Source organism: Lipophrys pholis (genome assembly GCF_963383615.2).
Source record: "Lipophrys pholis genome assembly, chromosome: 1".
In the NCBI taxonomy this organism is placed as follows: Eukaryota; Metazoa; Chordata; class Actinopteri; order Blenniiformes; family Blenniidae; genus Lipophrys; species Lipophrys pholis.
In genome coordinates, this window is record NC_137635.1 from 15863383 (window position 1) to 15876803 (window position 13421).

Sequence of the window (13421 nt, forward strand, 5' to 3'; positions counted from 1 at the left end):
GCAAAGACATTCCAGTTACCGTTTCCTGTGGGGAACATCTGGCCCGTTCGTGTGATTGGATGGAGACCGTCAGAGTCACACTCCAATTGTGAGGCTGTTTTCTTCAGCAATGTATGTGCTGCTTTATGGAGCAAACTAAAAGCCCCAGACATGCTAAAAAAGAAGAAAAAACAACAACAAAAGAAGCACCACTGCAGAACTGCAGTTAAGGCATCTAAAAGCAAAAGTAAGCACTGCAGGGTTTATAAGAGCAATGAGTCTGTAGACACACTGGATAAATGTGACTGAACATGATATATTTAATGAAAACTTTACATATAGTATAGAAACGGTGTTCAAGTGTTGTTCTTCTAAAAGCTCTTCGAAAGCAACTCTGTTCGCTGCAGGCTATTTGTAGTAGCTACGCCTCTATTTTTTCTTTTTCTTTACTTTACTCTTTCACAATGAGCATTATGAGCTGACACACGAGTGCACAGATGTGGTGTGATATGGCAATAAATGTGAGTATTGTTAAAAAAAAAAAAAAAAGACCCTTTAGCGTGTAGCAGCATTATGGAGGTTTTAATAAAAATGAATAAAGTAGGTTTTAGGAGCCACCTATGATTATTTGAAGTAAAAACATAACCAGATCTGCAGGTAGAGCGATTCTACTGGCGGGTATCAAATTGCATTCAGAAAGACACTGCAGTAATTTGCCATGCGCTGGAGAAGGCGTGACGTCACGGTATAAAGTGATAATGAAGATGAATGGATGGATGGACCTATAGTCGTTTTTTTCCACTGAGGAATACAACCATTTCAATCCAGGCTCAACAACATTCTCATATTTGCATGGCCAAACATTAAGCCAAGAATTGATTCATTTATCAGGTCATTTAACAAAATTTCCCGCGTTCTCACCACCTGCAGGAAGGTTCTTAATCGGTGCAATGTGATGTGGGTGACAGTGCTCAGACTGACACCCCCGCGACCCGGAAACAGATAAACTGGAGAAAATGGATGGATGGATGGATTTAACAAAATCCAGGGTTTGAATACCCCTCTCCCCACCCCCCACTCGAACCAGGGTTTGAATCCCTCCCCACAATCTGTCTGTCCAATCCTTCTCTCTGCCGAGGGATGTCTAGAGCCTCGAGTTCCCAGAAATGACTGTTGCACTAAAATAATAAATAAAGTTGAATTGAAAATCCTCTTCGGAGTGGCTGCGGCTTTGTTGGTAAAATGGTCTTCTCTTGGTCACATTGGTGCTGGTTTGATTCCCCCTGTCCACATGTTGAAGTGTTCTTGAGCAAGACACTGAACCCCAAATTGCTCCTAATGGCTGGATTAGGTGCTTTGCATGGCACACGCCTCCATTGTGGGTGTATTTGTGCGTTATAACGGGTGAATGTAATAAAATGTGAGAAACACTTTGGGCGGTAAGTGAAATCTAGTCACCATTAAAAAAAAACATTTTAGCTGTGTCACTCACTTGTGTAAATTCTGTTTTTCCCCCTAAACTCTGCAAACGTGACTCAGCAAAAACAAAGCCCGACGCGGAGCTGCTGAGTCATTGTGTGTGTGCGTGTGTGTGTGCGTGTGCGTGTGCGTGTGCGTGTGTGTGTAAAGGAGGGGCCTGCTGAGCTTCATCAGCCTCCTTCCGAAACAATTCGCTCCGACTTGCGGATGACTTTTCCGCGTCGTGTCTCCCGGGGCGGAAGAAGCGGCGCGCGGCGGTTCTCCTCCTGACTCACGCCTCGTCTGCCTACGCCGCCAGGAGGAGCCGGGGGTTGGCCAGGCCGGTGGGAGGAGCGGGGGTCCCGGTCGACACCGTACCTGTCCGTGTGCGGCATGTGACACTGTTACGGGAAGGACAGAGAACGGGCTCGACCTGTTGGAGAGAGAGAGAGAGAAGAGAGAGAGAGAGAGAGAAGAGAGAGAAGGAGGGAGGGAGTGAAGAGAGAGACAGAGAGAAGGAGGGAGGGAGTGAAGAGAGAGAAGGGAGTTTGAAAAAGAGCTCTCTCTCCCGGCGTGGTCGACCGAGATGGAGCGGCTGTGCGGACCGGAGCTCCCGTTCTGGGTGAGTTTACGTTCCCCGGAGGTGTCCGCGAGCTCGGCTCGGTCAGAGCGCGGGCTCGAACCCGCGCGCCTGTCGCGGCGGTTCGTGCGCGGTTCCGACGCGGGCCGGCAGAAGCGCCGCTATCGGTCGGAGTTAACTATAAATACCCGCGGAGCTAAGAGCATTTACGGCGCTAAACAGCTCCCAATTAAATGACTTGTTGAATGACGGACTCCGGGCTGCTTTTCGGCCCCGCGAGAAAACCGCTTGTTCGGCTTGACGTTCGCTAAACGTCGCTGTTGGTTTATAAAATCTTGCGCAAACTCCTCCAAACTTCCCTGGAGTGTGAACACAGCAGCTCCACATCTCCCCTAGCAGCCCAGGAGAATAATCCACAAAACAACATGTAAAAACCCAGCATGGTTTTTTAAATCACGCTATATTGCGATTTTATTCATTTCGTTTAATCGTGATATCTACATGCTCAGTATACATATTAACTGCAATTAAATGACTTTGGATTTATGCTCAGCACATTTCAATTGATATAATTTTAAATACATAGTAATAGAGTTTTTAATCACGATTAATGCTCAAGTGGTTTCAATACTAATAATTCCTTATTAATTAAACATTAAAGCACAGTTTACAAACATGATCACAGATTGCAAGTTTGCCCAATATCCAGTATCATGGATCCCAGCAGACATGGTAGTATAATAGTAACAACAACAGCTATGGCGGACTACATGCTTCAGGTCCTGCTGCAGAAGCTACTGATACTATACTCGACAATGAATACAAGTGTATCCGCAAAACTTTCTTCACTGTTGGGGGGTCAGTTCACACGACACCAGTGTTATGGATCCACTGTATCCGCAAAGTTTTTATCCCGGCTCCCAGGGTGGAAAGATTCTTTCTTTCCTGCAGAGACTGCTGGAGGCTATGGAGCGCTGTTACTGAGCATGCGCACATCTCTCCCCCTCCCTCCCTTTCCTTCTGCTCATCCACTTGTAAACAAACATGGCGGACCCATAGTGGGGGAGTTGGTGATGACATCATTATTTTCCTTAAATGCAAAGTCAAGTTTTAAAATTTCCCCACTCTGGAACCCGAGCCCGTTTGACCAAGCTTCTCCAATGTCTTTGGTACTGGTTTTAAATCTAATGTAATATCCTTCAAGGTCTTATATCAGAAATTGAGGTACGTGAGAAAGTTCACAGATTGACTATCACATTGTTCATTCCAGTGTTCCAGTTTTGACTGTTTTCACTGGCAAGCCTTTTCCCTGAACATCAAGGCTACTAGAACAAAATTTATTCGTGAAGGAACCTGTGGTTTTTGTAGATTGTGCACAGATAACGCGTTGTTGCGTACTGAGGCAGGTTGCGGCGGTTGTCGCTTCCAATTCACAGGCAAGCGTCACTGCGTTATCAGTCTTACTGAGATACCCAAATTCAAGAAATCCATCTCGCATGGTGTAGCAAATAATCACCTCCTGAGAAAATCACACAGTTTGTATGAGTCTTTAGAAAGGGGCCTTACATTTATAGTGTTAGTTTTGTTTTTTTCCATAGATTTAATTGCCGAGCTTTGAATGAGGTTAGTTTCTGGGAAGAAATAGTTGCAGCGTTCCCGTTGGTTATGGCGTTGGGGATCGGGAAGCCACATGAAGTCAAAAGAGAAAGCTGTTCTTGTGCCAGCTCTTTTATTCGCTGTAATTTCATAACCATAGGCAATCTCAGTGTTTTAATGAGTCATTAAATGGTCAGAACATCCTTAAGTGCCATTAAAACCGTAAAACACTTCTTATAGTTACAGGTCTCACCTCATGAAGCTCATCATTTCAAGATTGTAATTCAAACCTCATGTTGTTGGTTTTTTTCACAATATTTGCTTGATAACCCTCAAACACCTTCAGTGTAGAGATTGCACAAGCTATATAACAACTGGATTGGTTGTTTTTACACAATTCTTGCAACCACATGTGTATATAATATGCCAACATCTGTATTTTCATTCACTTGCATCTCTTCCATTAAATAATCCACAGCTGTAAGTGTACTTGCTGTAATCTCTTGGTGCCCACCTATTGACTTCTGCCCTGGAGGCTGCTGATACTACTTGTCCATAATCCTGCCCAGGAGGTGCGAAGGTAGAGTAGGCAGTGACGGGATGCACGGCAGTAATACCCACTGGGGTTATTATCGTGGAAACTGTCTATTTCTTGCACTGCCTGCTTTCCCTCTGAGATCACGCTTACTGCTGTGGATCCTGTGACTTCCTGTCAGAGGTAGCCGGGGTCATGTTCTCCCCTCTTGACATACTAAGGCCGGCCTAATCCGCCACCAAGCACATGTCAAACAGAAGATCAGTCCATGCTTTAATTTGTGCCCTGCACTAACATTCATTAATACTACTTCAGTTTGATTTCTGTGTCAGAAGTGTCGTGTTGTTGAGCGGCCATTGTTTTAAATCATTGCTGCTCAGGGTTGGAGTGGGTGAAATGAAGTATAAATGTTGTGACCACTGTTGCTGTTGTCTTTATGATCAACATATTTTCTTTTTAAATCCAAAGATTTTAACTGGTGCAGATTTTACTACTACGTTATCAACATTGTACTTTACTTACTCATTAAGTTTAGCTGAATTAGTCAATTAGTGGGAGGAAGGAACTCTATAAACTCAATCTTCTTGAAAGGAACGAATGATGTTGCCAAGAAGCAACAAAACGGCTCAGATAAATTCCCAACATACAGATAGTTCTTGTGATCCCAATATAGACTGGTCAAACTTTATACCTACTATAGATACAGGCTAAAGCTATTGGTACTTACGATTTTTCAGGTATAGGCCAGTGTTCTCGCCAGCGCTTTTCAGCGTAACGGGCCGTGACGCTGTCACTTGTGAAGTTGAGGCTGTATTTAGGGCAGTAAAGGTAAATATGATCATGTGTTTATCAGTTTTAAAGCGTGCCAATAACAACAAACGCACGTGCTGTGTCACTGGAAGTGTGATCTATGATTGTGTTATTACTGAAGTTATATAATTGTTTCAAGGTCCTGCGAATTGACATCAACTCTGTGTAGTAGGTTAAATATCTTCCATGTTTTAGTTTCATACAGGTTGCAAAATAAACCTTCTTAGTAGCCTAAAACCTGAGAAATTTCAGGGGGCGTCCCCCCCCCCCCCCCCCCCCCGAGCTCTCCACAAAGGAGCTGCCGCTGATTCCCGTCGGGAGCCTGGGCAGCCCCTGAACCCCCGGTCTAACTTACTGTGGTCCCACCTCTACGCTGTCAGAATGCTGGTACTGCACATGCCCACGACTATTGCAGTAGATCATTCTGCGGTGCTCTTCACTTCTGAATTTAACAGAGCTTTTCTAATAAAGTGCACATTTACTACATCATCACCTGGACCACATGTGGAGACTTTTTTTCTTTTTTTTTGCCTCGATTATTCTTTAAAGGGGACATATCATGCTAAATCCACTTTTTTAGCCCTTAAATGCATTTTGGTGTATATTTAGAGTGTTTAGAAGTACAGAAAAGTTCAAAGTAGTCTCTTCAGGTGCTCCGTTGATATCTTTATATTCTGTTTTGGTCATATTTTGCGATCGGTTTCGATTTTTCTGTTCTCTATTACGTTTTTTGAACAATGACGTCACAGTATTCTCAGCGGAACTGCCAAATTAGGACATCGACGTTTCGAGCAATCCGCCATTTTTGTTTCTCGCTGCGATTTTGTAGTCCAACCGAAGTTACGAGAGGATAAGTCGAAATGTTCGGTTGTTGGATGTAGTAACCCACAAGCTTCGTTACACCGTCTCCCAGCATCAGAACCTTTTCCAAGTGCCTGGTTGAGTTTTATTTTTCACAGAAATGTACCCACATCTGTGGGTAAGGTCATTTTTGTGTGCGCGAAGCACTTTAAGGACGACTGCTTCAGCAACCTCCGCCAGTATAAAGAAGGATTTGCCGAAAGACTTGGTCTGATTGAGCGGTCAGTTCCTTCTATCTATGGAGACGACGAACAGAGCACTTCGGTAAGCTGTATATAACGCTAAAAAGTGTGATGATAAGACGTCCCTGTCATTGTTTTGTTAGCATTAGCAGTTGCACCGTCTTCATATGTTAGCGCTGTGTGCTCGTTTTAGATTAGAATGTAACTTCTGTGTTAAATAGTCGTTGTAATACAGGCAGTATTGTAGTAGTGGGCATGGATGGAGAAGTTAGTGTAAATATAGTAACACACCATTGCGTTACATCCATATGAAGACGTTGTTCTGAAGGTGCATCATCGTCATTTTCATCTCGCTCCGCCGGGTCCGACTCTGGCTCCAACATGTATGGCTGGATGGACAAATCTTCCGTTGTTGACATTTTGTAAATAATGTGTGAATATAAAGTTTCTGCGCCGCTAGATAATTGTATCTGTTCTATCAAACTACAAAGATGGCCGAACAGGGTGACGTTGAACCGAGTGTGACCTCTGCAACCTGGAGAGGAGGAGGGGTATGAAGTGTCTCATTTGCATTTGAAGAGACCGCCCCAAAACGAGTTGCTCTCAGAAGCGCATCAGAAAAGGGGTTGAAAAGGGGCCTGTGGAGCTCTAATAATGAGGAATTCAGACCCAAGCATTGCAGTTTCGCGTTGTATAGACCACAACTGTATGATTTATATGTAAAAAGGAAGGATTTAAAAGCATGATATGTCTCCTTTAATAGTGGCTAAAAGCAGAAGCACTAATAGATGGTGAATAAGCACAGGATGAGTGAAAACGGCGGCATAATTGTGCTTCATTTCAAGTTGTGTTTGGTTATATTTCGTGAATCTCCTTTTGCCTGTGAGTTCACCAATAATGGCCTCCATTCATCGCGAAGAAATTTCAAGTGGTTAAATACCATTACTGCTACCTTGTGTTTGTCGGCACACTGTGCTCTTCAATGTGATTTCAGAACAAACTGCAAGCCCTGTCACACTGGGGGTCACACTCTATGACAAATTACAAATATTTGGACATTTTAAGTAGGACTGCAAAATGTATTGTTCCAAAAATCAAATATTGCAAAAGACTAACTGAACTGCAATAAATTATGCTTCTAAAGCTTTTTTAAGTCTTGCACAAATAAAACACCTAAAACTAAACACAGCTTGTGCAAATAACAGGCAAGAGAAAGAAGACTTATTTGGGGGAGCACAAAGACATTTACATCATCTGGGTACATGTTTGTATTTGTCACAAATCATATAATTATTGCAATATTATACAAGTTTATCACATATCACCTGATATTGTGCATCACTGTTATTTAGGAAAATGTGTGTGTGGAGTAAACATTGTCGGCAGGAGTCTCACCTAGAAATATTATTTTCACGTATGATAGCAGTGACATTCTTTGTAATACACACCTAACAAAGTGGAACATTTAGGTAGAATAGCTGTAAAGGCTTGGGAGGATTTGTAAAAAAAAAAAAAAAAAAAAGGCTGCAGACGACTAGGAGTTTAAGATGCTTTCTAGTTTTTTATAAATACAAAACATTGTCATTTTCACAAATATCGTCCAAAGAATCTCTTCCACACAAGTCATAGCACAGCAATCTCAAATGAAATAGACACACTGGTGTAGCGACAGCCGGGGATTTCTCAAAATTTCTCCAGACACAACAAAGAACCAAGGAATAAATGATGACAAAGGACATTTTAATGCTTTAGGAGTTTGATAGTACACAGCATTTCTTATTCCTGGAGTCATGCTTTGATATTTTTTTGTACAGCAGAGGAAACATCAGAAAAAAAATCTATAAAATATGATTTCGAGGACATAAAACTTCTAAAAATGTGTGGTTAGCTTTTCATTACCATTTCTGGTAAAAGTGTATTCCTAGAAAGAAACTGTCTAAACAGAGAGCATTCCATATTTCTTTATTTTCTTTTTTTATACAACAGGGATGTATTCACCTTTATCTGCTTTACTGCTTTTAATTATTTTGGATTCCAACAGTTGCTGACAACAAAATGTTGGACTGTAAAATGCTGTAAAAATCAAATATCAATACATTTTTGCTCCATGGTTTCAAAGCAAGAATCAGCATTGTGAGTTTTGCTCTGGATGGCTGAGAGTTGGCAAGTTTGATTAACTTTAAAATACTACAAGTGGAAAGATCTCAGCAATCTTGTGTGGCACGTGCATCAGCATGCCGTCCGGCAGCTTGTTCATCAGCCGATTACAGTCGAAGGGCTGACGGGGGCGATGAAGCAGCCGGGCGGGAGAAGCAGGAAGTTGGCCTCAAATGTTTTGGAAGCCACAGTGTGAGAGACGGCACGTTGCTCAGAAATAGTGTGTGTTGAAGGCGTTGTTGCTTAAGCAAGCACGGAGAGGGCTGGAGGTTGAAATGAAACAAAAAAAAAAAGAGGAAGTCGAGGGAACAAGGTGGGAACTGTTTGCGGTATTTGGTGTTTGCTAACTCTTGAATGTGCATATATGAGGGCGGGGTCTTTAGAAACTGAATGATTGATACGTATCACAGGGAAATAGTAGTACTGATTTAAGTGTGCTTATGAGTCCATGCAGTGTTTGTCTATTTGTCTTGATCCACGGTATCTATAAGAGAAATAATCCTTCATTCATTTTATCTTTACATATTGATTAAACTTTTATAGACCAACTTTGCTCTGTTCTTAAAATAATTAATATGCCTGAGAATCTGGTTGCCTTCTTTTTGTGGTTATGAGCAAAAAATAATTCTTATTTACCAATTTCCCGAAAAGACAAGATGTTACTGGCAGCATCTTCATGTACCTTTTTGCCTCAAATTGTTAGAATTAGCTAAAATGACTAATTCAACCCTGTAATCGCTGCTTTAATTCGTGAACGCAGTTTTAGTTTTAGTACATTGACGGGTTAAGAAAATGGAGCATATCTCTTGCAGTACATTTCAGGGCCCGTTTACATGACAATGAATACGAGTGTATCCACAAAACTTTCTTGGGGAGTCCATTTACATGATTGTAGGACAACTCGTCCACAAAACTGCAACCCGTGGACGAGTTGTCCGTGCACCCATTTACATGACACCGGTGTGCGGATCCACTGCATCCGTGAAGTTTTTATGACGGTGGAACGTTTCTTTCACTGTCACGATTCTGTTCTGCAGAGACTGCCGGAGGTGACTTACTGCTGTTACTATGCATGCCCGTGATAAACAGTTCCTTCTGTTCATGCTCATGTAAACAAACATGGCAGCCCCCTTAGTGGTATGACTGGTGGTCCGTTTTCTAGTTTTCTAGTCCATATCTGTAGTTTACTAGTTGAGACTCTGCCCTGATAGCATCCGATTCGTCATCAGCCCATACAAATGTCGGGTTCTCTCCATTTTGTGCACGTTTATGGCATATTGTTCTCTGCACATGTCTGTGTGGTTTCATTACATAAACAAACAACAGCGCCCTCCCGTAGTCCGGCATACACACTAGATCATTGTCAGTGTGTCCGTTGCTGCAGTGACAATGCAACACTGTTTTAACGGATTCTGTGTTGTCAATTGAAACGTGCCTTAGTCTGAACTGATCCTTGGTTCCTAGATGCTGACAATGATTGACTGATAACTGCAGTTTTTGTGTCTTCTTTTCAGAAAAATTTCAAATGGCAATGCCAACTTGCGAATTTACTGCGATCGTAATGCACTTGTGCAATATTGGATGTTTCAGACAAGTAGTTTCTCCTGTTTACACTCTGGAAGTCATTTTAAAAAAGTCAGATTTTCAACTCCCCCTGCTCCTGTGCACAGCAGTTAAAAAGCAAATACAGGACTTAGTGCCACTGTGTTTTGTTACCAATAACGACAGTAACTACTGCGTCTCTGGCCTCACACTTGAATCTGCATTGATCCTGAACGACTGCAGCAATACATTCTACCCTGCTCTTGATGTCTGTCAGACAGCTGTATATGCTCAAATCACTCAAAACCTAAAGCCGTTCGGTGTAACGTTTAAGCTTTGTTTTGTTTTCTGCTTTTATGTGCAAGTTAAAGTAGAAAATATCTGTACTAATGACAATGACTTTATCTTTCAGTATGATAGGACACATTACCTATACAGCCAAGGGCTTCTTTAAATTTTTTTAAATCCATTTTCTGATGGCTTACTTGCATCACATAGCTATATTTAACAGCTATTCACAGTATCTGAATCTGTCTTCTGAGAGTGGAGCAACAATAATTCCCAACCTCAAGTGTTACTGGGTACTTTCCAAACCCCCTGCCTATTCACACAATCCAAGCACATTTGTGACGGTTCATTCTTTCTCAAGAAATAAAAGGAAACGTAAAGAGGGACTCTCGTTCCTGAAGCCAAAGAGTGCTGCTCACCCAGCAAATAAAATCAGGAATTGAGAGTTGTAAATGACTTGTTTTAACCTTCCAGCAACAAGGCTGCCTAAGGTCTTGTGCTTCTCAAAATATACAACTACACATGAATCCATGATGTCACAACAATTGACTTTCTTTTCAGGCCTTGGAAATTCCTTCTCTGGCGTTATCTGACTTCCAGCGGGCTGGTCTGTGACTTCTTTCTTCCACTGTCACGTTTGGTAATGAATGGGATTTCATTTTCAAGTGAAAATAGCACATCGCCCCTGAGTCATAACCCCTTTGTCCTCTCCTGACTGGAACGCCAGTCCCTTAATCTGCATCAAAGGAATTTGTTAGTGTTCAATACAGTCGAAGCACAGATCCATGAATCACGCGGCTGATGTTTCCCATGTTATCTGAGTGTTGGCGAACGTAGCCGACAGCGATTCCTGTCTCCCTGCAGTCTTTTTACGGCCATCAGCCTCCCATTCATACCAGCACACAGCTTTGCACTGTAACAGGGAACAGATGGAGGGCCTGCTGGAATGTCTTTCCTCAAACTTTTAAATATGTTAAAGAGTGTGCGGCTGTCACCCCCGCACCACCTGCACCACTCCCCAGTGGTAACTGCTTCATTAGCGTGTTCAGCATTTTACATTTTCCCACATAAACTGGGAGGAAAGATCCAATGCAAACACTGAGGCAGTAATTGTCCTTGATGGTCCATTGTGTGGCGTTCAGGGTTGTAATCTGTGGTAAGAAATCACCTTAAAGTGTTAAACTAGACCCACAAAATTATATTTACAGTAATTCAATGCGCTTTGAGACCTTGGCAAAACAAATTAAATGCTTACACTGAAGGTTGCGTTCAAGATTTTCTGTCATTTACCACAATTTGTGAACGATCCCAGCGAAAGCGGAAGGCCATCTTCCCATTTTGACAGATTAGATCACTGAGGGTGTCTCATTTTCAGTTTAAATAAATCACACTGATCACCTTCAACATTACCTCTGAGGTATCTTAAGAAGAGACGCTTGGTGGATTTAGTTATCAGACCTGTCTGGCAAATGCCTGATGTGATAGAGGTTTTGGGGTTTTGAGTTGGTAAGTCCCAAAACGTCCCCAAAAAAGAATGTTTTCAGCTAACATTCCTCAGTCTAGGGCCTGCATTCCTCTGAAGACATAATCCACTATAGGCTCGAAACAGCTAGTTTTCTTTACCATGCAATGCTGTCAGAAGTTATGGTAAATGCCTTGTTAACCCCTAATGTTTACCAGGTGCCTCTGCACTGCACCCAAATCGAATTGTGCACCATGATGCTCCGCTCTACGAACAATACAATAAAGTCCTTTTAACCAAAGCCACATTAAGCTGCACAAAGACAATTGAGCCAGAAAGGAACGTCCCACTAAAAAGACATAATGGAACCAATCCTTTAAAAACAGTAACGTCATATGGATGAAGGATTGTATGTTCATACCTCGCGGCATCATGTCAGACGTTGTACGCATGTTGAAAGTACCATCCATCCATTGTCTTCCGCTTATGCGTTTCTGGGTCGCGGGGGTGACAGTCTGAGCAAGTTTCAAGTTTTTTTTAATATTGATATTTTTCATAGCAGATATACGGGATGTTTCCCCTTTCAGGTTTATTCAACTTAGATTCATATAAATTTAAACCAAGATTTTTACCTGATGCCAGCTCTCCGGCCAAATCTTCACTCCTAATGCCATCTCAGGTGGTTGTTCTCTATAATCCCCAGGTACATTATAGGCCTTTGTCGCTCTTTGATGACATTCTTGATTCTGTGCAGATGCTTTGGCTGGTTTCCTAGATCCACAGCAGTGATTCACATTGACATAGAAATGGTGAATGCACTTAAAAATATCTATTCAGTCTCAAACTCTTCCTGCTGGGATCCTGAAATGGCGTGGATTTTTGTGGTAGTACTACACCTTCCAGTCAATCACTTTTTATTTTACTTGGATGTGTGAGGAAAGACATCCTGTCCTAAACATGTGTCACAACTCATTTATTGATGTCAAAGGGTCAGAGTCATCCTGAAAGCTCTGATCACAGAAGCACATGTTATTGCTTGTGCTTTATCTACAAACGGTGCTGTAATCTAGCCGAAACAATGCTTTTGATTTAGTCACACTGTAATTTGATGGATGATTACAGGAAAGCTGGAGCCTATTGTCTGCAGCTGTTTACTGTGAAGCTTGGCTACAGCAAACAGATTCAATAATTTACTTTTCCAGTAATCAGAGGACGGCTTCACAGTCTGAGCTGTTGTACCACTGTCCAAGAAAAATGAGCTTATAAAGAGAAATATGTTTCCCATAGAGGCCCTCAATATTGGCAAGAACAAAAAATGTCAAATATTGTTTGGGCTGACATAAATGCTCTTGTGACATACTAATGACATGTGGGTTTGTCAATTTTCTTGGGTTGTTTGACTTTCTGTGAAACATGAACTGTGTTTGTTTTCCGCTGTTTCCCCTGTGCTTTAGGATTTTTACTAAAGCCATGCTAAACAGACTGCTTGGCTTGTATTGGGTTATATTATTGGGTGTAATACGTCAGTAGTTGTCATTGGGAGACGCAAAAAACTGAGGGGTGACTATTGTTGGGATATTTCTGGATTATCATAGCACAGGTTTCCTGACCCTTGGTTTTATGGAGTCTGCTTCCCTGGTCCGACATTTGTGAATCCAGGTTCTGTTAGCCTTTAAGGGTTTTCTATGCTCACAAACAAACATGGTTGTTTAACTTACAGCAGGTTTTCTCGAGTACATCTTGGGGAAAAGTCAATGAATCCATCCACAAACTGGTGTAATTTTTTGTTTATTACGGTAGGATTTTATTAGATCCTCCGTGGCTTTGAAGATATCCCATGATAATAAAGAGCTGCCCCTCAACAATCCCATCAAGTGTGAAAAAAAACTTAAAGTTATATATTTTTTCAGTGGTATTTGCTCACCTCAGACTGTCCATGCTTTCCCTTGGCTAAGTGAAGTAATCTTGCAG

At 41.9% G+C, this 13421-nt stretch overlaps 1 protein-coding gene across 1 annotated transcript in view; it reads left to right on the top strand.

Moving 5' to 3' along the window:
• Nucleotides 1–1656: 1656 nt before the first annotated feature.
• Nucleotides 1657–13421, top strand: part of abcc3 (ATP-binding cassette, sub-family C (CFTR/MRP), member 3) — a 48379-nt gene continuing 36614 nt past the window's right edge. The window contains exon 1 of the mRNA XM_080470511.1: nucleotides 1657–2059. Coding sequence (XP_080326637.1) covers nucleotides 2024–2059 — 36 coding nt within the window. The 5' untranslated portion in view covers nucleotides 1657–2023. The remainder of the gene's footprint in view (nucleotides 2060–13421) is intronic.